Raw genomic sequence first — 25657 nt, forward strand, 5'->3', positions numbered from 1 at the left:
CGTTGGTCCCTTAGAGGATGGGACCGGAAAACTAGTGGTGGGGAACATGGAGATGGCAAAGACGCTGAACAAATATTTTGTATCAGTCTTTACAGTAGAGGACACTAAAAATATCCCAACACTGGACAAACAGGGGGCAATGGGGGGGGAGGAGCTAAACACGATTAAAATCACTAAGGAGATGGTACTCAGTAAAATAATGGGACTTAAGGCAGATATATCCCCCGGACCTGATGGCCTACATCTTAGGGTCTTGAGAGAAGTGGCGGTAGGGATTGTGGATGCATTGGTGATCATTTTCCAGAACTCCCTGGACTCAGGAAAGGTCCCAGCAGATTGGAAAACTGCTAATGTAACACCCTTATTTAAGAAGGGAAGTAGACAAAAAGCTGGAAACTATAGACCAGTTAGCCTAACATCTGTGGTTGGCAAAATGTTGGAGTCCATTATTAAGGAAACAGTAACAGAGCATTTGGATAAACATAATTTAATAGGACAGAGTCAGCATGGTTTTACGAAGGGGAAGTCATGTTTGACAAATTTGCTCGAATTCTTTGAGGATGTAACATACAGGGTGGATAAAGGGGAACCAGTGGATGTAGTGTATTTGGACTTCCAAAAGGCATTTGACAAGGTTCCACACAAAAGACTACTGATCAAGATAAAAAATCACAGGATTGGGGGTAATATACTGGCATGGGTGGAAGATTGGCTATCTAACAGAAAACAAAGAGTTGGGATAAATGGTTCGTTCTTGGGCTGGCAATCAGTAACTAGTGGTGTTCCGCAGGGGTCAGTGCTGGGACCCCAACTCTTTACAATCTATATTAACGATTTGGAGGAAGGGACCGAGTGCAACATATCCAAGTTTGCCGATGATACAAAGATGGGAGGGAAAGCAGTGAGTGAGGAGGACATAAAAAACCTGCAAAAGGACATGGACAGGCTAAGTGAGTGGGCAGAGATTTGGCAGATGCAATATAATGTTGGAAAGTGTGAGGTTATGCACTTTGGCAGAAAAAATCAAAGAGCAAGTTATTATCTAAATGGAGAGAAACTGCAAAGTGCTACAGTACAAAGGGATCTGGGGGTCCTGGTGCATGAAACACAAAAAGTTAGTATGTAGGTGCAGCAGGTGATCAGGAAGGCCAATGGAATCTTGGCTTTTATTGCAAGGGGGATGGAGTATAAAAACAGGGAAGTCTTGCTGCAGTTATACAGGGTATTGGTGAGGCCACACCTGGAATACTGCGTGCAGTTTTGGTTTCCATATTTAAGAAAAGATATACTTGCTCTCGAGGCGGTTCAGAGAAGGTTCACTCGGTTGATTCCAGAGATGAGGGGGTTGACGTATGAGGAAAGGTTGAGTAGGTTGGGACTCTACTCATTGGAGTTCAGAAGAATGAGAGGCGATCTTATTGAAACATATAAGATTGTGAGGGGGCTTGATCGGGTGGATGCGGTGAGGATGTTTCCACTGATGGGTGAGACTAGAACTAGGGGGCATAATCTTAGAATAAGGGGCTGCCCTTTCAAAACTGAGATGAGGAGAAACTTCTTCACTCAGAGGGTAGTAAATCTATGGAATTTGCTACCCCAGAGAGCTGTGGAAGCTGCAACATTAAATAAATTTAAAATGGAGATAGACATTTTCCTAGCAGATAAGGGAATTAGGGGTTACGGGGAGAGGGCAGGGAAGTGGACGTGAGTCTAGATTCAGATCAGCCATGATCCTATTGAATGGCGGAGCGGGGCCGTATGGCCTACTCCTGCTCCTATTTCTTATGTTCTTATATTCTTTATTCAGAAGATTAAAGGGTGATCTGATCGAAGTTTTCAAGATATTAAGGGGAACAGATAGAAAAAAACTATTTCCGCTGGTTGCGGATTCTAGGACTAGGGGGCACAGTCTAAAAATTAGAGCCACACCTTTCAGGAGTAAAATTAGGAAACACTTCTACACACAAAGGGTGGTAGAAGTTTGGAACTCTCTTTCGCAAACGGCAATTGATGCTAGGTGAATTGTTAATTTTATATCTGAGGTTGATAGGGGGAGAAATTCAGTATCACCCCGTTTGGGGCGCCGTTATTGGCCGTGCGCAAAGTTTAGCGCCTGGCGCTAATTATTGCCTCCGACGGCAAACTTGGCTTTTATCGCCCCTGGAGGTGATTGGAGCGCTAAATCAGGCGCTACACACCTATCTTAAGGCGCAAAGGCCGAGGAGCGAGGCACTACCTCAGAGCGCGGGCGCAGCGCAGGTGCTGTCAGTTAGCGATTGAACACAGACACACTAGCGCCGGCTAGTTCTTAAAGGGGAGGGTCGATCTTGCTCTCCAGCCACAACCTGCTCATTGGAGCCTTGAATCTCGGCCTGGACAGGCCTGTGGCTAAATCTTACAGGCAAGGACTATGGTGAGGGCCAGGGAGCGAACACAGCACTTCAGCGAGCGGGCCTTGGAGGCTCTGGTTGGCACGGTGGAGCGCAGAAGATTTGTACTGTACCCAGAGAGTGGCAGGAGGCCTTTGCCGCGCGAGTACAGAAGATTGTGGAGGGAGGTGGCTCAGAGCGTCTCCTCAAGGAACATGGTGCCTAGGACCCATATCCAATGTAGGAAAAAGTTCAACGACCTCACACGGGTCGTCAGGGTGAGTGGCTTTTTTTCAATACCTCTCCATCCTTCCATCTCAACCTCACTCTGTGGCCAGAGGGTCTTAAAACCCCAATGCCCAGCACTCATCCAACACCTATGGCCCTTTCATCAAACAGACACGCACATTCCACACTTTGCATACAGTAAGGGCTATTTAACTATGGGAGGCACATCAGGCAAGACCATGGCTGTATACAGTAAGGGCTATTCAACTATGGGAGGCACATCAGGCAAGACCATGGCTGTATATTTACTCAAACGCCGTCCTTTTTCTTGCAGGCCAAGCTATCTCATAATAGGAGACTGCAGAAACGGACGGGTGGAGGGCGGTCTCAGCTGCAACCCCTCAGCGATCTGCAGGTGCGCGTCCACAGGATTGTGGCAAGCCGGGTGATCGGTCCCGTCGCCACTGGAGACGCTTCTGGACAGCAATGGTAAGGTCATCACCTTTTTGTCCTCTCTCCTTCCACTTGTCCTCACAACACCAGCCATTGACACTTTCAATCCAACTTACTAAATCACTGCACTCATTCCTCCCATACTGCCACCCTGTCCTCATGCTAAAGACACTCTTGTACCTCCCTGCTTTCAGATGGTGATTCACCAGCTGAGGAGACGGGCCCTCAAGCTGCCAGTGGGAGTGAAGCTGCAGGCGAGGAGGAAGAGGAAGCCACCCTCTCCCGAGGAAGCCCATGCCCACACTGGGAACACACCTTCCCTGGAGGGGAGCAGGGGGGAAGGGTCTGATGAGGGTGAAGCTCCAGGACCCAGTGGGCTGCAGCAACGCGATGGGGGTAGGGAAGCTCAGGGGCCTTCTCCCCGGAGGGAGAGTATGCCAGCGAGTCCTGCTGCACTGGACGCAGAGGAGCGGCTCATCGCTGAAATGAACACCCAGGCGGTGGACTTGCACACTGAACTCATGGGTGCAGTAGGAAGGGTGCCCGAATCCATTGAATCACTGGCAAGGAGTGTGGAGCACTTCGCTGTAGCACAGGCGGATGCCACACAAATGCTTAGTGCTGCAATTCAGTCACTGGCTGCCATGACCCCATCTCAGACTGCTCTCATGCAGACTCAGATTAAGGCCACGCGAGCACTGACTGCTGCCATCCTCGCTGGTTCGGACACATTTCCCCGGGGCTCTCACTGCGCCGCAGCAGGCCAGCAATCTGTGCTCCAGCAGATTGCTCCGGATGCTGAAGTGCTGCCCCATGGGAATGCCAGTGTGTCGGTCGAGCAGGGAGTTGCTGTCCTCTCTCAAGATGACAGCAGTCCTGGTGCCACCACTGTCACTTCTCCACTGCCTGTAGGACAGACTGCTGCCACCCATGCAAAGTTGCTGCAGTCTGCAGCTGGGCCCTCCAGGCCCAGAGCTGGTCGAGGCCGTCCTTCAAGGGCATCTGCAGTCTCAGGTTCTTACAATCAGCAGCCTTCCACCAGCCTTGCTGCAGCCACTGGAGGAGCAGTAGGGGGGGAAGTGCGCAAGGGAAGGAGATCACCCTCGAAGGGCAAAAAGTAGGTGTGACAAAATGTTGTTCATTTTTTTATTAAAGGCCGAGGTTCGTGGTCAAATTTTTTTTAGTGTTTTGGACATTATCTCCATGTTGTGAGAACCAGTTATGTTAATGACTTTTTTTTTGTGTTTCTTTCTATTAGTTTGTCATGCGGAAATGACACACACAGTTTGTAAAATAAGTAAGTTTTTGTATTCAAAATGTAAATGTTTGGTCTTTGCAATCATTGTTGCCTTGGCCAGCTTAGGGGTTGCGGGTTGGTTTCATTCATGTTGTTCTCAATGGCAGAAGCCATTTCCTCAGCAGGGGCCTAGAAGCGGCTTGCTATCAGCCGTTGACAGACAGCCCTTCCAGTTTCTACATTGTGTGCCTCCCTCCCGCCTTGGTGCTGCTGATGATCATCCTCCTCCTCTTCCTCCTCTGGTGGTGCTCCAAGGCCTGGTGGCATTGGCTGGGTCCTGAGGATTGCCAGGTTATGCAGCACACAACAACGAAGTGGGAGACTCGCTCAGGCAAGTACTGCAGGACTCCTCCAGAATGGTCCAGACAGCGGAACCGTTGCTTGAGCACGCCGATTGTGTGCTCAGCGATGTTCCTGATAGCTTGATGGCTCTCGTTGCACCGCAGCTCAGCAGAGGTGTTGGGCGTACAGAGCAGTGTCATCAGCCAGGTGCACAGTGGATATCCCTTGTCCCCGAGAAGCCAACCACCTGGGTGATGCGGTGCCTGGAAAAGTTCTGCCACAGTAGTCTGGCGCAGGATGTATGGCTGCTGCCAGGATAGCAGCCATTGACAGCGAGTATCAGCTGTCTGTGGTCACAGACCAACTGCACGTTTAAGGAACGGAACCCCTTTCGGTTGCGGAAATCCTCTGCATTCTCATGCGGAGCACGCAAAGCCACATGCGTGCAGTCAATGGCGTCCTGCACCATGGGGAAGGCAACTATCCTTGCAAAGCCCATAGCGTGTTCATGTTGGGTGTCTGGGGTCATGGGGAAAGAGATGTACTCTCGTCTCCTTTTATAGAGGGCATTTGTGACCTGACGGATGCAGCAATGGACCGCGAACTGGGAGATATTGCCAATGTCCCCAGTAACTGATTGAAATGAGCCGGTGGCATAAAAGTTGAGAGCCACTGTTATCTTCACTGCCACCGACAGAGACTTCCTGCTCCTCAGTTGAGGCTGCAGCAGGTGGCAGAGCTCAGTGACTACCTCCTTGTTGAAGCGCCGCCTTCGCAAACACTGCTCCTCAGACATATTAATGTAGGAGAAGTGTTGGCGAAATACCCTGGGAGGGTAAGGTCTCCTGTACCGAGGCCTGTTGGCCCTCCTCCGTCTGGCCATGATTGCCACTCTCTGCGTCTCTGTGCCCTCCGAATCTGCTGGCGCAGGACGACGCCCCCAATCAGTGCAGCCCCCATAGTATATTGGCAATCAAAGTAATGAAGGTCAAAAACCAAAGTACCTGCAAGGTTATGGTCAGAAGCCAAAACTACTTCACACAGCGTTGACTCAATGCAAAAGTCTCTCTTTCTCTCTCTCAAAATCTCTCTCTCTCAGAACGAGTGGTGCAAAAATGTCTACCACACAAAAAGCCAGGAAGAGGCCCCCTTTAAATAGCGCCCCCCCCAAGCCCCACAGCGACTATTGACCAATATTCACTATAAGCCCACTGACTCCCACAGCTACCTTGACCACATTTCCTCCCACCTTGCTTCCTGTAAGTACTCTATTCCATTCTCCCAATTTATCCGTCTCCGTTGCATCTGTTCTGACGATGCCACGTTCCACACTAGTGCTTCTGATATGTCTTCCTTTTTCCTCAACCAAGGATTCCCCTTCACCGTGGTTGACAGGGTCCTTGACCGTGTCTGTTTCATTTCCTGCACTTATTCCCTCACCTCTTCCCCTCTCTCCCAGAACCACAATAGGGTTCCCCTTGTCCTCACCTTCCACCCCACCAGCCTCCACATTCAATGGATCATCCTCCGCCATGTCTGCCACCTCCAGCGTGATCCCACCACCAAACACATCTTCCCCTCCCCACCACTTTCAGCATTCCGAAGGAACCATTCTCTCCGTGACACCCTGATCCACTCCTCAATCACCCCCAACACCCCCTTCCCTTCCCTTCCCACAGCACCTTCCCGTGGAAGCGTAGGAGATGCAACACTCCCTTCCCACCGTCCCAGGCCCCAAACATTTCTTCCAGGTGAAACAGCGATTTACTTGTACTTCCTTCAATTTAGTACACTGTATTCGCTGCTCACGATGCAGTCTCCTCTACATTGGGTAGACCAAATGCACCTCCATTCAGTCCGCAAGTGTGACCCTGAGATTCCAGCAGCCTGTCATTTTAATTCTCAGTCCCACTCTGACCTCGGCCTCCTACACTGTTCCAATGAAGCTCAACGTAAGCTCAAGGAACAGATTTTTACTGATTTTCTCTATTTTCAAATAGTAATTTCACATTATTCCACAATAACCTTTGTAATATAATTAAAATTGCTTTCACTACTTATACCTGTATAGTTCACAATGACGCAAGGCTTCAGAAAGAGCAGGAATTTTACATTCTTCTATTTCTTGACAAAGTAATGGCCATTCTCTGCAATTTTTAAATGCATTTAAATATAGCATTAGTATGATTGATGTTAGGAGCTACTGAAATCAGTATTTTGCAATGAGTGCAATATTTAGAACATTGTTTCAAAACAATGCAACAACACTAGTTTTGTCATTTTATTATATAAAGCACATTTTAGATTATATTTTCCATAATAATATACTGTATTATAGTATAGATTGTAACAAATTGTTTCTTAAAATTTGCATTGTATCATTTTAAAACATTAATCCAAAGGAACATAACATTGCTAATATACTAAACATTTACTCAGACAGTATACTTTTGTTTTATGTTACATATGTTTAATATGTCAAACATAACATTGAAAAAAAAGACTTGCATTTATACAGCGCCTTGGACGACCACCAGATGTCCCAAAGGACTTTACAGTCAATGAAGTACTTTTTGAAGTGTAGTCACTGTTGTTTTCCGTTTTGGATACTGCTGGGGGAGATGGTTTCTATGGGGAATGCAGTAAGAGCCAAGTCTGTGGGCACTACGAGTGGCTCAGCTGCACAGGAGGGGAGGAAAAAGAGTGGGAGAGCAATAGTGATAGGGGATTCTATCGTAAAGGGAACAGACAGACGGTTCTGTGGCCGCAGACGTGATTCCAGGATGGTATGTTGCCTCCCTGATGCCGGGGTCAAGGATGTCACTGGGCGGCTGCAGGACATTCTGAAGGGGGAGGGTGAACAGCCAGAGGTCGTGGTCCATATCGGTACCAACGACATAAGTAGAAAGAGGGACGAGGTCCTGCAAGCAGAATATAGGGAGCTAGGAAATAAATTAAAAAAGCAGGACCTCAAAGGTAGTAATCTCAGGATTACTCCCAGTGCAACGTGCTAGCGAGAGCAGAAATAGGAGAATAGACCAGATGAATGCGTGGCTGGAGAGATGGTGTAGGAGGGAGGGATTTAAATTCCTGAGGCATTGGGACCGATTCTGGGGAAGGTGGGACGTGTATAAACTGGACGGATTACACCTCGGCAGAACCGGGATCAATATCCTCGCAGGGGGGTTTGCTACTGCTGTTGGGAAGGATTTAAACTAGTTTGTCAGGGGGCTGGGAACCTAAGTGTGGGCCCAGAAAGGAGAGAAAGAAAGTTGGAAGTGCAGGTTAGAAAAGTAGTCAGCAAAACTAGTAGGGGACAGAAACAAAGGCCAACAGTAAAGAGGGTCAAAGTGTAGAAAAATATTAAACAGGCAAAGTTGAAGGCACGTTATCTAAATGCTCGTAGCATTCGCAACAAGGTGGATGAATTAATGGCACAAATAGAAGTAAATGGGTATGATGTAATGCCATTACAGAGACATGGTTGCAATGTAACCAAAGCTGGGAACTGAATGTTCCAGGATACTTAACATTTAGGAAGGACAGACAAAAAGGAAAAGGAGGTGGCGTAGCGCTGTTAATAAGGGATGAGATCGGTATGGTAGAGATAAAGGGGGAAAAATTCAGTATCGCCCCGTTTGGGGCGCCATTATCGGCTGTGCGCAAAGTTTAGCACCTAGTGCTAATTATCGCCTCAGACGGCAAACTTGGCTTTTATCGTCCCTGGAGGTGATTGGAGTGCTAAATCAGGCGCTTCACACCTGTCTTAAGGCGCAAAGGCCGAGGAGCGAGGCACTACCTCAGAGTGCTGGTGAAGCTCATGTGATGTCAGTCAGCAATGAAACACAGACACACTGGCGCCGACCAGTTCTTAAAGGGGAGTTCTGACGAAAGGTCATCGACCTGAAACGTTAACTCTGTTTCTCTCTTCACAGATGCTGCTTGACCTGCTGAGTTTCTCCAGCATTTTCTCTTTTTATCTTAAAGGGGAGGGTTGATTTTGCTCTCCATCCACACCCTGCTCATTGCGGCCTTGAATCTCGGCCTGGAGAGACCTGTACATCAAATCTGCTGGAAAGAACAATGGAGAGACCCAGGGAAAGAGTCTCTTCTAAATCGATACAAGGAAGGGCAAATCAAAATAAACCTGCAAAGTGCTGCTCAGTACCCAAAACTCCTTCACACAGCGTTGAATCTCTCCAGGTCTCTCTCTCTTTCTCAGAATGCGTGGTGCAAAAATGTCACCAACAAAAAAAGGCAGGAAGCGGTCGCCTTTAAATAGCGCTCCCCCAGTCCCTTTCTGACTGCAAAACGCTCCCCTCAACCTGTTGTTGCTAGCGGCAGGCGGTAAGGTGGGGGCACCACTCAATATCCGGTCCAGGGCGCTACCGGGGCGTTGCACACTCGACTGACGTCACAATCTGCCGGCGCAGGAGATCGTGGCGGTAGTGTTTAGCACCACTGCAAAATGTCTAGTTAATTTTGCGAGCGGTGAAAACATCGCCGCGCCCGGGCGCTAGGTGCTTTACGCCCCATTACCGCCCTCTTAAGACGCTAACGGGAAGCGCAAACCAACTGAATTTTTCCCCCAAAACATCTTGACTCGGCAGATCGTGATGTAGAACTGGAATCAGTTTGGGTGGAGCTAAGAAACAGCAAATGGTGGGAGTTGTGTATAGGCCACCAAGCAGTAGTGGTAATGTAGGGCACAGTATCAATCAAGAAATTAGAAGTGCATGTAACAAGGGCAATACGGTAATCATGGGGGACTTTAACCTACATATTGACGAGGCAAATCAAATTACCATTAATGGGGTGGACGACGAATTCTTGGAATGCGTGCGAGATGGTTTCCTGGATCAATGTGTGGAGGAACCAACCAGGGAACAGGCTATTCTGGATCTGGTACTGTGCAATGAGAAAGGGCTAATCAATAATCTTGTGGTAAAGGGGCCTTTAGGGACAAGTGACCATAATACGATTGAATTTTACATTAGGTTTGAGAGTGATGTAGTCCAATCTGAAACTAAGGCCTTCAATTTAAACAGAATAAACTACAAGGGTATAGAAACATAGAAGATAGTGTAAAGTCTGTGGGTTGTACAGTTAATAACGACACAGACTTCAGGAATAACAAACAAACAGGTCTTTACTATTCGAAGGTCAGGGCGAATCTGCCCCAGCAATCCTGCCACAACACTTATATACTGGTGTGGTCACTGTCGGTATTACAGTATACAGAAGCCAAACAAGTAGTGTCACACCTAAAGTAGTTCTCTTAAAGGTGAACGGTTACATACAATAGTTTCCTTCAAGGTAGACGGGTACATACACTACAATCCTCCCTTTTTAGCTTTCAACATACTGAGTCCATAGTGAACATACATTATAACATATATACAGCTTATGTAAGACAGTTCATAGATTCAGTCTTTCTGGAGGTTTCCGGATTCTGCCCGGATAACGCCGCAGTGGTGTCGTCATTCCAGGCGGGCTAGTAGGTGCTTCTGGCAAAGTCGATTCGGCTTGAAAGACAGTGTCAGGTTCAGCTGATTCCAGTATTACCAGATCGGAAGTAGGTGTTCTGGGTATCTCAGACTCAACATTACCCGGGTAAGGTGGTGAAGTCGGTTGCCCATTTGTGGCGGACCCTATGATTTGGTCAACATGGCGCCTTATTATATTGTCCCCAATGTCCACGGTGTACATCAATGGCCCTAGCCTTTTTCCAATAGTTCCAGGCTGCCATTTCTCGGTACGGTAGTCCCGGGCCAAAACTCGTTGACCGATCTGGAAAGATCTAGTGGCCCTTTCATTCATGCCCTGGAATTGCCGGTTCTCTACGTCCCTTCTGACGTTTGGTTTGAGCAAATCCAGCCGGCATCTTAGGCGTCTATTACAAAACATCATTGCGGGAGTTTGATTTGTGACCGCATGTGTTGCATTCCGGTATGCCAACAAAAAGCTATCCACCTTATGTTGTAGACTTATGTCTTCATTACTCATGGCCTTTACGGCCTTCTTGAAGGTTTGGACAAACCTTTCAGCCAATCCATTTGAGGCGGGATGGTATGGGGCTGACGTGTAATGCTTAACCCCATTGCTCTTTAAGAATTTCTTGAATTCTTCAGACACAAATTGCGGTCCATTATCAGAACAGATCTGTTCCGGCAGGCCATTCCGAGCAAACATAGTCCTTAACACTGTGATGGTTTTTTCCGTCGTGGTGGTGGTCATCTTAATTACTTCCGGCCACTTGGAGTGGGCATCCACCGCTATTAGGAACATCGAGTCCATAAATGGACCAGCAAAGTCGATGTGTACTCTTTGCCAAGGAGATGAGGGCCACTCCCATGGATGCAGAGGAGCCTGTGGTGGCGCGTTCTGAACCCTCTGACATCCTAGGCAGTTCTTCGTGATCTCCTCTATGTCTCCATCAATGCCTGGCCACCACACAAACGCTCTTGCTAGATTCTTCATCTTTACTCCACCCAGATGTCCTTCGTGCAACTCCTTTAGCACTTTCTTTTGGAGTTTGGGTGGAATCACCACTCTAGATCCACACATCAGGGTTCCTCGACACACTGAGAGTTGTTCTTTCCTCTGTGAAAATGCTTGCAGTGTTGGTTCGCTCTGTGCTGGCCATCCCTCCACCGTTACATCATAGATTCGTGAAAGAGTCGGGTCATTCCTTGTCTCATTCTCAATCATTGAGTTTGTTATCGGTAGACACTCCACTATGGATGAGTGGAACAACTCTACTGGGTCCACTGTACTCGCTTCTTCCACCATCGGCAATGGCAAGCGTGATAACCCATCAGCATTTCCATGCTGTTTGGACCTTTTGTACGCAATTTCATATTGGTGTGCCCCAAGTAACACGGACCACCTTTGTAACCTTTGTGCTGTCATGGTGGACACGGCCTTGTTTGGGTTGAATATGGACACCAACGGCTGGTGGTCTGTCAGCAATGTGAACTTTTTACATTGTAGGTAATGGTTGAATTTCTTCACGCCCCACACAAGACTGAGGGCCTCCCTATCTATTTGAGCGTAATTTCGCTCCGCGGGTGTCAATGATCGTGACGCGAATGCCACTGGCCTTTCCGAGCCATTTGGTAGCCTGTGCGAAAGTACTGCCCCAATTCCGTACGGGGAAGTATCACAAGCTAGACGAAGGGGTAATGCTGGGTTGAAATGAGCCAACACTTCTTCAGAGGTAATCAACTCCTTGCTTCTGCGAAAAGCCCTTTTGCATTCTTCACTCCACTTCCATGGTGTTTCTTTCCGCAACAGATCATTCAGCGGATGCAGCACCGTGGATAAATTTGGCAGAAACTTGTGATAGTAATTAATCAACCCCAAGAATGATCTTAACTGTGAAACATTTCCTGGAGCGGGGGCCTTCACGACCGCTTCTATCTTTTCAGGTGACTTATGCAGTCCCTCTCGGTCAATGACATGACCGCAGTATGAGATCCGTTTTTGGAAGAACTCACACTTCTTGCGATTAACCCGAAGGCCATACTCCTTCAACCTGGTGAGTACCAGTTTCAAATTCGTGAGGTGTTCTTCCTCATCTTTTCCCGTGATTAAAATGTCATCTAAGTAGCACTGCGTGCTTGGAATTCCTTGTAACACCTGTTTCATGGCCCTCTGCCAAATTGCTGGCGCCGAAGCTACCCCAAAGACCAGTCTATTATAGCGATACAAGCCTCTGTGAGTATTGATGGTGAGGTACTGGCGTGACTCTTCCTCGACCTCCATCTGTAAATATGCCTGAGCCAGGTCTATTTTCGTGAAGTGCTTCCCTCCAGCCAACGAAGCAAAGATATCTTCAATCCGCGGAAGCGGGTATTGTACCGTGTGAAGCACCGGATTCACAGTGATCTTGAAATCTCCGCAGATACGGACCTTCCCCGGTCCCCCTGGCTTATTACTTGGTGAGGACTTCATGACGGGAACAATGGGCGTGGCCCACTCACTCCAGTCCACTTTTGACAGAACCCCTGATCGTTCAAGTTCTTCCAGTTCTGCCTCCACCACTGGTCATATTGCGTAAGGTACCGATCTGGCCTTAAAAAACTTTGGGCTTGCATGTTCTGCAATCTTAACCTTTGCTTTAATTCCTCGCAGTGTTCCCAGTCCTTGCTGGAATACCTCTTTAGCTTCGTCCAATATTCTGGACAACCGTTCCGGTTTGACATCCTCTTTTTCCGAATCCACCGTCATGGTGTTTAGTGAATGCCAGTCCATCTTTATTTTTCGGATCCACTCCCGTCCCAGAAGTGGTGGACCTCCCTCAGGCAACACATACAGGTCCAACCGGTGGTGATCTTTATCCTTGTATCTCACCTTGACTTCTATCTTTCCGATGGGGAATACTTTGTGCCCCGTGTATGTCTGTAGTACTAGTTCCGTATCCCGTAGTGGAATATGCTTGAAAAACTTTTTATAGTCATGCTTATTCATGACCGTCAACGCCGATCCGGTGTCCACTTCCATTTTTACTTGGACCTTTGCAATCTGTAGCGTTATCCAGATAGTTTGTCGGTCAGCTTCATTACTCACATTGTGAATTCTCAGACTGTCCAGTCCTTTGCATTTGAAGTGTGAGACCGACTTCTGTTCCCTCAGACTCTTCCTAGTCACCTCTTGCACTTTTCCGTACCATTTTTGTGGTGACTCCTTATTGTTGTACGTTGTTCCTGACCGGCATACCTTAGCTATGTGCCCGATCTTGCCACATTTCCTGCATTCTTGGTTTTTAACCCAGCATTGATTCTGGTCGTGTGTTGTCTTCCCACAACGATAGCATTTTGTTGTCCTCGAGGTAATTTGGTCCACCCCGAGTGCCGCCGCCTTTAGCTGCATTTCCGCCGTTCCTTTCGCTGCGGCTTCGTGCGATGCAGCTATAAGGACAGCCCTGTCTAGTGTGAGGTCGTTCTCTTCCAGTAGTCGCTTTTGCGTCCCTTCTTTGGACAATCCACATACGAACTTGTCTCGCAGTGCCTCTGTCAGATTCCCTCCGAACTGGCAGTGTTCCGCTAGCCTACGCAGTTCGACCAAGTATTCCGTGTTGCTTTCGTCTTTCTTCTGCGTTCTTGCATAGAATTTGGATCGTTCAGCCAGTATCAACGGTGTGGGGTTCAAGTGATCCTTCAGCACTGCTACAATATCATCGAAAGTCTGATCCGCCGGTTTAGCTGGTGAGAGAAGATGCTTCAACAACCCGAATGTTTTCGCACCCATCATGTTAAGTAAGGTTAAAGCTTTTTCATCCTTAGCTATTTTGTTAGCCTTACAATGTATCTCAATACGTTCCACGTACGTGGCCCAGTCTTCTATCTCAGAATTAAAATCGTTGATGTCCCCCCGCTTAGGCATCTTCCTTTCCTTGGGTACAACACAATTTTTTTTTTTAATTTTTTTTTCCTAAGATGGCGGCTTTTCCCGCGAAAATGGCGGTTTCCCGCTCTTTCCTTCTCTCCCCGCCCACTTCAATGGCAGTTTCCCGCTTCTGTCGTCTTCGCCGCCTAATGGCGGCTTCCCGCGTTTCTTCCCTGATGGAAGGGGTACGCTTTCCCCACAACGGACAGGTTCAGCCGCTGGGCTGGCTCTCGCACAGCTCCCCTTACTCGGCTCTGTCTTTCTCTCTCCCGCACGTTCGGTTCTACCGGCGCTGGGTACCCCGTTGGTGGAGGACAGTTCAGCCGCTGGACTGGCTCTCGCGCAGTCTCTCTCCCCTTGCTCGGCTCTGTCTCGCTCTCTCCCGCACACTCGGCTCTACCGGCGCTGGGTACCCCGTTGGTGGAGGACAGTTCAGCCGCTGGACTGGCTCTCGCGCAGCCTCCTTTGGTCGGCTCTGCCTCTCCCACACGCTCTGTTCCCGTTCGCCTCCCAGCCCTCACGCAGTCCGGTGCTTCCCTCCCCGGCTGCGGCTGAGTTTCTCTCTTCCCGCGCCAGCTCCCGGTCTCAGCGCTTCGTGGCTTCGGTCGCTGCCCGGCTTTTTCCCGCCGATCGCGGTCCGGCTGTCTCACGACGCCGTTGGACCCGACTTTCTGACCGGCTCCGCTCCCCCTCGACCGTGGTCGAGTGCACAGCCCTTATCCTCCAGATATTCTTTACACTTTCCCCTACTCACAGTCTCCGCGGCCGCCTTGTTTCCTGCTGATCGGCTCACTCCGCACCGTGGTAGAAGGGTAGTCAGTGCCTGTTGCTGATGGAAGCTTTTGTTGCTAAAGTCTTCCTCCTTTCTATTGCTGCAGCCTCGTGTTTTCTTCCAGCAGAACGACGAGGGCGGTTGCCTCTCTTCGACGCTCTTTAGTTGCTTTGGTAGTCTTGCCGCAGGGTACGATCGGACTCGTCGCCACTGTAAAGTCTGTGGGTTGTACAGTTAATAACGACACAGACTTCAGGAATAACAAACAAACAGGTCTTTACTATTCGAAGGTCAGGGCGAATCTGCCCCAGCAATCCTGCCACAACACTTATATACTGGTGTGGTCACTGTCGGTATTACAGTATACAGAATCCAAACAAGTAGTGCCACACCTAAAGTAGTTCTCTTAAAGGTGAACGGTTACATACAATAGTTTCCTTAAAGGTAGACGGGTACATACACTACAGATAGGAGCAGGAGTAGGCCATTCGGCCCCTCGAGCCTGCTCCGCCATTCAATGTGATCATGGCTGATAATCCAAATTCAGTACCCTGTCCCTGCCTTCTCCCCATAGCCCTTGATCCCTTTAGCCTTAAGAAATATATCTAACTCCTTCTTGAATATATTTAATGAATTGGCCTCAACTGCCTTCTGTGGTAGAGAATTCCACAGGTTCACCACTCTCTGGGTGAAGAAATTCCTCCTCATCTCTGTCCTAAATGGCTTACCCCTTATCTTTAGACTGTGACCCCTGGTTCTGGACTCCCCCGCCATCAGGAACATCCTTCCTGCATCTAGTCTGTCTAGTCCTGTTAGAATTTTATAAGTTTCAATGAGATCCCCTCTCATTCTTCTAAACTCCAGCGAGTATAAGCCCAATTGACCCAATCTCTCCTCATACGTCATTCCTGCCATCCCAGGTATCAGCCTGGTGAATCTTCGCTGCACTCCTTCCATGGCAAGAACATCCTTCCTCAGATAAGGCGACCAAAACTGCACACAATACTCAAGATGTGGCCTCACCAAGGCCCTGTACAACTGCAGCAAGACATCCTTGTTCCTGTACTCAAACCCTCTCGCTACGAAGGCCAACATACCATTTGCCTTCTTAACCGCCTGCTGCACATGCATGCTTACTTTCAGCGACTGGTGCACAAGGATGCCCAGGTCTCGTTGCACTTCCCCTTCTCCCAATCTATTGCCATTTAGATAATAATCTGCCTTCCTGTTTTTGACACCAAAGTGGATAACCTCGCATTTATCCACGTTATATTGCATCTGCCATGCTTCTGCCCAATCACCCAACCTGTCCAAATCATACTGGAGTTTCTCAGCATCCTCCTCACAGCACACACGCCCACACAGCTTTGTGTCATCTGCAAACTTGAAGATATTACATCTAATTCCCTCGTCTAGATCATTAATATATATTGTGAATAGCTGGGGTCCTAGCACTGATCCCTGCGGTACCCCACTAGTCACTGCCTGCCACTCGGAAAAAGAGCCGTTTCTTCCAACTCTTTGCTTTCTGTCTGCCAACCAGTTCTCTATCCAAGTCAATACCTTGCCCCCAATCCCATGTGCCTTAATTTTACACGCTAATCTCTTATGCGGGACCTTATCGAAAGCCTTTTGAAAATCCAAATACACCACATCCACTGGTTCTCCCTTATCTATTTTACCAGTTACATCATCAAAAAATTCCAGTAGATTAGTCAAGCACGAATTACCTTCTGTAAAGCCATGTTGACTTTGTCCGATCTGGTCACTTTTTTCCAAGTGCTCTGCTATTACATCCTTTATAATGGACGCTAGCATTTTCCCCACTACCGATGTCAGGCTTACTGGTCTGTAATTCCCCGTTTTCTCTCTACCACCCTTTTTGAATAGTGGGGTAACATTAGCTACCCTCCAATCCATGGGTACTGTTCCAGAGTCTATCGAGTTCTGGAAGATGACCAGCAATGCATCTACTATTTCTAGGGCCACTTCCTTAAGTACCCTAGGATGTAGATTATCAGGCCCTGGGGATTTATTGGCCCTCAATTTCCCTAACACCATTTCCCTACAAATATTGATTTCTATCTTCCTCCCTCCCTATGTTCCCCGACATCTTTGGGAGGTTATTTGTGTCCTCCTTTGTGAAGACAGAACCAAAGTATGTATTTAATTGGTCTTCCATTTCTTTGTTCCCCATTATAAATTCCCCTGATTCTGACTGCAAGGGGCCTACGCTTGACTTCACCAATCTTGTTCTCTTCACATATCTATCAAAGCTTTTACAGTCAGTTTTTATGTTCCCTGCAAGCTGACTCTCATACCCTATTTTACCCCTCTTAATTAATCCCTTTGTCCTCCTTTGTTGGATCCTACACTGCTCCCAATCCCCAGGTTTACTGCTTTTTCTGGCCAATTTATATGTCCTCTCCTTGGATCTTATGCTAACCCTAATTTCCCTCGTTAGCCACGGTTGAGTCACCTTTTTTGTTTTATTTTTATGCCAAACTGGGATGAACAAATTCTGTAGTTCATCCATGCGATCTTTGAATGTTTGCCATTGCCCACCCACCGTCAACCCTTTGAGTGACATTCCCCAATCAATCCTACCCAACTCGCACCTCATACCATCGTAGTCTCCTTTATTTAAATTCAGGACCCTAGTGTCTGAGTCAACTATTTCACTTTCCATCTTAATGAAGAATTCTATCATATTATGAACGCTCCGACCCAAGGGGCCTCGCACAACAAGATTGCTAATTAATCCTTTCTCATTACATAATACCCAGTCTAAGATGGCCTGATCTCTAGTTGGTTCCTCGACATATTGGTCCAAGAAACCATCCCGTATACTCCAGGAATTCCTGCTCCACGGTATTGTTACTAATTTGGTTAGCGCAATATATATGTTGGTTAAAGTCACCCATGATAACTGCTGTGCCCTTATTGCACGCTTCTCTCATTTCCCGTTTAATGCCATCCCCGACCTCCACATTACTGTTTGGAGGTCTATATACCACTCCCACTAACGTTTTCTGCCCCTTGGTATTTCTCAGTTCTACCCATACAGATTGCACATCATCAGAGCTAATATCCTTCCTTTCAATTGTGTTACTCCCCTCTTTAACCAGCAATGCTACCCCACCTCCTTTTCCTTTCTGCCTATCTTTCCTGAATATTGAATACCCCTGGATGTTGAGTTCCCAGCCTTGGCCACCCTGGAGCCATGTTTCCGTAATCCCAATCATATCATATTCGTTTACCTCTATTTGCGCAGCTAATTCATCCACCTTCTTACGAATGCTCCTCGCATTAAGACACAAAGCCTTCAGGCTTGTTTTTTTAACGCTCTTAGATCTTTTAGAATTATTATTTACTGTGGTCATGTTTGATTTAAACCCTTGATTTCTTTGCCTGCCACTTTTGTTTTTCTCCTTCCTGTATTTTGTTTTAATCCTTGTTTCCCTTTCCTCTCTTTCCCCGCTCAGGTTCCCAACCCCCTGCCATTTTAGTTTAAACCCTCCCCCAGAGCACTAGCAAACACTCCCACTAGGACATCGGTCCCGGCCCTGCCCAGGTACAAACCGTCCGGGTTTGAACTGGTCCCACGTCCCCCAGAACCGGTTCCAATGTCCCAGGAATTTGAATCCCTCCCCCTGGCACCATTCCTCTAGCCACGTATTCATCTGAAATATCCTTCTATTTCTACTCTGACTAGCACGTATACCACAATACTCAACGTGTGGTCTCACCAAGGACCTGTACAACTGCAGCAAGAGATCCTTGTTCCTGTACTCGAACCCTCTCACTACGAACTCCAACATACCATTTGCCTTCTTAACCGCCTGCTGCACCTGCATGCTTACCTTCAGCGACTGGTGCACAAGGACACCCAGGTCTCGTGCACTTCCCCTTCTCCCAATCTATTGCCGTTCAGATAATAATCTGCCTTCCTGTTTTTGCCACCAAAGTGGATAACCTCGCATTTATCCACATTATACTGCATTTGCCATGCATCTGCCCAATCACCCAACCTGTCCAAGTCATACTGGAGTTCTTCGGCATCCTCAACACAGCACACACACACACCCAGCTTTGTGTCGTCTCCAAACTTGGGAGATATTACATCTAGTTCCCTCATCTAGATCATTAATCTATATCTATATATATATATGTATAAAAGGATCGTTCTGTCTGTGTGTATGTTATGTCGGGCATCACTCAAAAGTTATAGAGCATACCTACACATATGTTATATCAAAAGAAAGCTTATGATTAGGGGAGTGTCATAGGCATATTTACTTTTTGGTCAGACAAAAATTGTTTGGACAGTATACAAACAACGTTCAAAAAACGGACAAAATCCGCTCATTAGCGGTTGACCAATCCTACTGCTCATTAGCGTTGAGTGACGTGATGGTTGACCAATCTTACGAGGGCACGGGGGGGGCATTTCATGGCGTTTGTGGGCAGGGCCTAATCCTTCAAACTGTCGAGCGGGAGCTGAGCTGAGGTGAGTGGCGGCCATTAAAGGCCGGCCGGGCCTGAAGCTAAAAAAATGGTAATGGAGGTGAGGAAATTGTTCATTCATTAGTATTGATTCAGGAATTTCTCTCTCTCTCTCTCCCGAAGCGGGAGTACACCATCGCGGCCATCAGGCGCCATTCCCTCCTTCCTCCCCGCTCAGCGAAAAGCAAGCTGAGGCTAATCGTGACAGGTGAGGACGGTGTTTGTTGTTGACATTGGGCGGCGGTCCGGAGCGGGAGCCCGGCTCGGGTGACTCAGGCTGGCCCTCAAGCGCGAGCTCAGCTGGGGTGACTCGGGCCGGGCCTCAGGCGCTACTCCGTGCACGGGGTCTCCGGGCCTCACTCTCTCTCTCCCTCCTTCCCCCTCTCTCTGCCCTTCCCTCTCTCTCCTTCCCTCTCTCTCTCTCCTTCCCTCTCTCTCTCTCTCTCTCCTTCCCTCTCTCTCTCTCTCCTTCTCTCTCTCTGTCTGTCTCGCCTTCCCTCTCCCTCTGTCTCTCTCTCCTTCCCTCTCTCTGTCTCTCTCTCTCCTTCCCTCTCTCTGTCTCTCTCTCCTTCCCTCCCTCTCTGTCTCTCTCTCCTTCCCTCTCTCTCTGTCTCTCTCTCTGTCTCTCTCTCCTTCCCTCTCTCTGTCTCTCTCTCCTTCCCTCTGTCTCTCTCCTTCCCTCTGTCTCTCTCTCCTTCCCTCTCTCTCTCTCTCCTTCCCTCTCTCTCTCTCTCTCTCCTTCCCTCTCTCTCTCTCTCTCCTTCCCTCTCTCACTCCATTCCTCTCTCTCTCTCCTTCTCTGTCTCTCTCTCTGTCTCTCTCCTTCCCTCTCTCTCCTTCCCTCTCTGTCTCCTTTCCCCCTCTCTCACTCTCCTTCCCTCTCTTCTTCCCTCTCTCGCCTTCCCCCTCTCTCTCTCTCCTTCCCCCTCTCTCTCTCCTTCCCTCTCTCTCTGTCTCTCTCTCCTTCCCTCTCTCTCCTTCCCCCTCTCTCCCTCCCTCTCTCTCTGTCTCTCTCTCCTTCCCTCTCTCTCTCTCTCTCTCCTTCCCTCTCTCTCCTTCCCTCTCTCCTTCCCTCTCTCTCGCCTTCCCTCTCTCTCCTTCCCTCTCTCTCTCTCCTTCCCTCTCTCTCCTTCCCTCTCTCTCCTTCCCTCTCTCTCCTTCCCTCTCTCTCCTTCCCTCTCTCTCCTTCCCTCTCTCCTTCTCTCTCTCCTTCCCTCTCTCTCTCTCTCCTTCCCTCTCTCTCACTCCTTCTCTCTCTCTCCTTCCCTCTCTCTCTCCTTCCCTCTCTCTCCTTCCCTCTCTCTCTCCTTCCCTCTCTCTCTCCTTCCCTCTCTCTCTCCTTCCCTCCCTCTCTCCTTCCCTCTCTCTCCTTCCCTCTCCTTCTCTCCTTCCCTCTCTCTCTTCTTGTCTCTCTCTCCTTTCCTCTCTCTCCTTCCCTCTCTCTCTCTCTCTCTCCTTCCCTCTCTCTCTCTGTCTCCCTCTCCTTCCCTCTCTCTCTCCTTCCCTCTCTGTCTCTCTCTCCTTCCCTCTCTGTCTCTCTCTCCTTCCCTCTCTCTCTCTCCATCCCTCTCTCTCTCTCCATCCCTCTCTCTCCGTCTCTCTCTCCTTCTCTGTCTCTCTCTCCTTCCCTCTCTCTGTCTCTCTCTCCTTCCCTCTCTCTCTCCTTCCCTCTCTCTCCTTCCCTCTCTCCTTTCTCTCTCTCTCTCTCCTTCCCTCTCTCTCTCTCTCTCCTTCCCTCTCTCTCTCTCTCTCTCTCTCTCCTTCCCTCTCTCTCTCTCTCAATTCAATTCAATGCAATTCAAATCACTTTATTGGCATGATAAGGTACATCTTATGTTGCCAAAGCATCAAAATACATTTATGGTTGAACACATAAACGCAGTTCTATTCATACAGTGTATAAACAGGTATATCCCCGAGTGTATAAATATACATTCGCATTATTTATATATACTCTTTTCTTAGGTTTACTGGTTGTCCCTCTGTTCATGGCAAGCTGTAACATAGTGTGCCGCCAGTGCTACACAGCTTCTCTCCTCCCCCAGTAGGTATGGGAGTTTTTGGTTGTCATTCAGATTTCTGAATTCAGGGCATATTTGTGAGAATTTTTGGTAGAAATTCTCCCTGATGCCCTGATATTTTCCACAGGCTGTGAGGAAGTGCATCTCTGTCTCCACTACTCCCTGACTGCAGTGAGAGCATATCCTGTCCTCTCTTGGCAGCCTGGTCTGCCTGTGTCTGCCTTTTTCAATCGCTAGGCTATGTTCACTAAGTCTGTACCTTGTCAAGGTTTTTCTCAGTTTGTTATCCTTTACCATGGTCAGGTACTCAGCCATGTTGTATTGTCTGTTTAGGGTCAAGTAGCAATTGAGTTTGCTTTGGGTTTTTGTTGTTTCTGCCCAATATGACAGGTATTTTTCCTTTTGTTTAGCGACAATTGTGTTGGGTCGAATTCTCTCTGCTACGATGTCACTGTCCTGGGGCTGGTTATTGTTAGTAGTGTTAGTGGTTGCTTCACTGAGTCCCAGGACTAGTTGACTGAGGGAGTTATTCTTTATGGTCCTCTCTTGGCATTTCAAGGCTTCGTAATGATAGCAGTGGGGGTTGCTCATTTTTAGGTGTTTCCAAAATTTGGTGGCTCTTTTTTGGATAGTAATTATTAGTGGAAATTGGCCTAGTTCTGCCCTGCATGCATTGTTTACGGTTTTCCTTTGATTCCGGAGGATACTTTTACAGAATTCTGCATGTAGGATCTCAATTGGGTGTTTGTCCCATTTTGCAAAATCTTGTTGTGTTAGCGGTCCCCACACTTCACTGCCATAGAGTGCAATTGGTTCAATTACTGATTTGAAAATTTTGAGCCAAATGCTAATTGGGATTTCTATTTGGATTGATCTTTTAATGGCGTAGAAAGCCCTTCTTGCTTTCTCTTTCAGTTCATTCACAGCCAGTTTGAAATTTCCCGTAGAGCTGATTTTTATGCCCAAGTATGTGTAGTTAGTGGTTTGTTCAATTTTAGTTGTTCCTAGTGTGAGATTTATTTTGGGTCCCTGATGTCTGGATCTTTGTTGGAACACGAGGACTTTGGTTTTTTGGAGGTTTATTGTCAGGGCCCAGGTCTGACAGACTGATTCCAGCAGATCCAGGTTCTGCTGTAGACCCTCCTTAGTTGGTGACAGCAGAACCAGGTCGTCTGCATAGAGGAGGAATTTAACCTTGGATTCATATAGGGTGAGGCCGGGTGCTGTAGATTGTTCAAGTAGTTTTGCTAATTCATTTATGTAAATATTAAAGAGTCGGTGAGATTGGCGAGCCCTGCGTCACCCCCCGCCCCGTGGGAAGTATTTTGTTTGTTTGTTTGTCTCCAATTTTAACTGCACATTTGTTGTTTGTATACATTGATTTAATTACATCATATGTTTTTCCCCCTACCCCGCTTTCGATAAGTTTCAGGAATAGACCGTCGTGCCAGATGGAATCGAAAGCCTTCTGGAAATCTATAAAGCATGCGTAGATTTTGCTTTTGTTTTGATGGATGTGTTTGTCAATTAGGGTCTGTAGGGTGAAGATATGATCTGATGTTCTATAGTTTGGCAGGAATCCAATTTGGCTTTTACTCAAGACATTGTGCTCCTCAAGGAAGTTTATAAGTCTTTTGTTTATGATACTACAGAAAACCTTTCCCATGTTACTGTTTACACAGATGCCTCGATAGTTATTTGGGTCTCCTTTATCCCCACTTTTGTATATGGGCGTTATGAGTCCTTTGTTCCAGATATCAGGGAAGTAACCGACACTCAGAACCAAGTTGAAGAGTTTCAGTATAGCCAATCTCATTTTATCGTCCGTGTGTTTAATCATCTCGCTTAGGATGCCGTCTGCCCCGCAAGCCTTTCCTGGTCGCAGGTCCTTGAGTTTTTCAATCAGCTCTTTTTCAGATATTATGGTGTCTATCGGGTTTTGGTTATCTTTTATGGCAGATTCTAGCTTTGCCAGTTTTTCGCATATTTGGTATTGCTCTGGGCTTGGTGTGTTTTTCTGGTATAATTTTTCAAAATGGTTTTCCCATGTGTCACCGTTTTGAATGGCCAATTCATCGTGTTGTTTTTTGTGTAATGTATTCCAGTTGTCCCAGAAACAATTGGAATCAATGGATTCCTCAAAGGAGATGAGTGTATTCTTAATATACTGCTCTTTCTTGGTTCTGAGTGTGCGTTTGTATTGTGTTAGTGCCTGACAATAAGCAAGGTGTAATTCCTCGTTTTCTGGTTGTCTGTGTTTTTGGTTTGATATTTTTCTGAGTTTTTTCCTCATGTTCTGGCAATCGGAGTCAAACCATTTTTCGTAGTTTTTTGTTTTGGGTTTGTTCTTTCGAACTTTCAAGTTTGACATTGATGCCAGATTATCAAAAATATTATTTAAGTTATTCACTGCCCGGTTTACGCCTTCTTTATTGTGTGTGTGTGTATTTTCCAGAAAGGTGTCCAAGAGAGCTTGAGTTGTTTGGTTGCTAATTGATTTCTGGTATATTTCCGTGCTGTTTTTGGCCCATCTGTAGGATTTTTTAATGTTGTACAGTTTACTGGGTTGTGTTTCTGTGTTGGTTGTTTCTGTCCTTTCAAGATATGCAGTAATTTGACTGTGGTCTGACAATGTTGTTTGCGGTTTGACGGTGAATGTTCTGAAAGAGGATGGGTCTAGATCTGTAATCATATAGTCTACGGTGCTGAAGCCAAGAGGTGAGCAATAGGTGGGTCTTCCTAGGAAGTCTCCCAATAACCTACCATTGACAATGTACAGACCCAGGCTTCGACAGAGCTGCAGTAGCTGTTTTCCGTTAGTATTTGTCTGTTTGTCGCAGTTATGCCTGTGTGGATGGGAAGGGAGATCAAAATGGTTATTCCCAAATATGTAATTATTCCTGTGATTGTTGGTGAAGTCTGGTTCTTCTCCCGTTCTTGAGTTGAGGTCCCCACATGTCAACACATTTCCCTTGGCCTGGAATTGGATAATCTCCCTCTCTATGTTGGAGAAGGTGTCCTCTTTGAAGTACGGGGAATCTGTCGGGGGGATATAGAGTGTGCAAATGAAAATATCTTTCCTGCTGGAGATGATGCCCCTCTTAATTTTTAGCCATAGGTGGTTTTCGCCCTTTTCCACAAATTCAATGCAACTCCCAAGTTCTGCTTTGATCCAAATCAGTATGCCTCCAGATTCTCTGCCCTGGGTTACTCCTGGCAATTTATTGGAGGGGACCACCAGCTCTGTGTACCCACTGGGACAGCCAGTGTGTCCTTCTCCTCTACACCAGGTTTCCTGTAGAAAGATAATGTCTAGATTTTTAATCTCATCTAGGAAATCTGGGGTCTCACTCTTCATGCCAAGTGTAGAAGAGCGTAGACCTTGGATATTCCAGGTTGATATATATAAAGATTTCATGCTAAACTTGATTTGGTTTTTTTCTGTGATCGGTTAAAATATGATAAATAGTAAAATGTGTTTGTCGTGTCTAAATGGGGAAAAAAGAACATTTCAATTGTCTATAAATGCTGAGGATAATTGGTTACAAATTTTTCTAACAACTAGTCCTTATTTTTTCTGGTCCATAAGTCGGGAGTGGATGCTGCTGATCGCCTGCATTATGTCTCTTAGTGGATTGCCTCTGCCAGTGGTGTTGTGTGTGCTCTGAGCACATCTCCCTCTGTCTGGTTGGGGGTGGTCCTGTTCCCCTGTAGTACATGAGTGGTGCAGTTCCGACACTTGTTGTGCGTGGGGATCCTCTCTGTTCCCGGTTGGTGTGGTGATGATCTTTGTGGTGGTCCTGATCTGTATCCCGTTGGTCTTTGGTGATCGGGAGGGGGTCTTTTTGGGATCCGGTTAAACGCGACGTCCTTCAGGTCCTTTGCAAAGACCGACATTTGGTTCCTGTGTATATGGACTCGGTCGTAAAGACATTCCACATTGAGGGTGGGGTGTTGGGCCAGGTGCACGTTATGTTTTGATTCACAGTCTCTTTCTATTCTTGCATTTATCTCTTGGATTAATCTGTTGTTGAAGTCTCTTCTCGGCAATATTGTTGAAACCGTGATTCTAGTGTTTGGGAAGGTGTCGCTTGCCTTCTTGATCATTGATCCTAGCGATGTTGCTACCCTTTCCTGCTGAGCTCTTAGTTCATTTGTGCCGGTGTGTATTATTATGTGTTGGGGGGAGCCTAATTGTGTTTTGGTCAGCCATTTTAAGGCTCTGTCTGTTGTTGGGCACCAGAGCTTTACTACTTTTCGTCTAGGGAAGAGCCTTTTCTCCCTTAGATATTTCCCATTTGAGTCTATGAGTATTACTATGTCTGCCTTGTTGGTGTTT

At 47.3% G+C, this 25657-nt stretch overlaps 1 protein-coding gene across 4 annotated transcripts in view; it reads right to left on the reverse strand.

Annotated features, from left to right (window-relative positions):
- LOC147116394 (BTB/POZ domain-containing protein KCTD19-like) overlaps window positions 1-25657 on the reverse strand; it is a 188987-nt gene that overhangs the window by 69150 nt on the left and 94180 nt on the right. For all 4 annotated transcript variants that reach the window (XM_085991280.1, XM_085991278.1, XM_085991279.1 and 1 more), the window contains exon 10: window positions 6693-6776. In XM_085991280.1, coding sequence (XP_085847406.1) covers window positions 6693-6776 — 84 coding nt within the window. The remainder of the gene's footprint in view (window positions 1-6692; window positions 6777-25657) is intronic.

This window comes from Somniosus microcephalus, chromosome 6 (assembly GCF_052327205.1).
Source record: "Somniosus microcephalus isolate GS21.2 chromosome 6, FLI_Smic_1.0, whole genome shotgun sequence".
NCBI classification, from domain to species: Eukaryota; Metazoa; Chordata; class Chondrichthyes; order Squaliformes; family Somniosidae; genus Somniosus; species Somniosus microcephalus.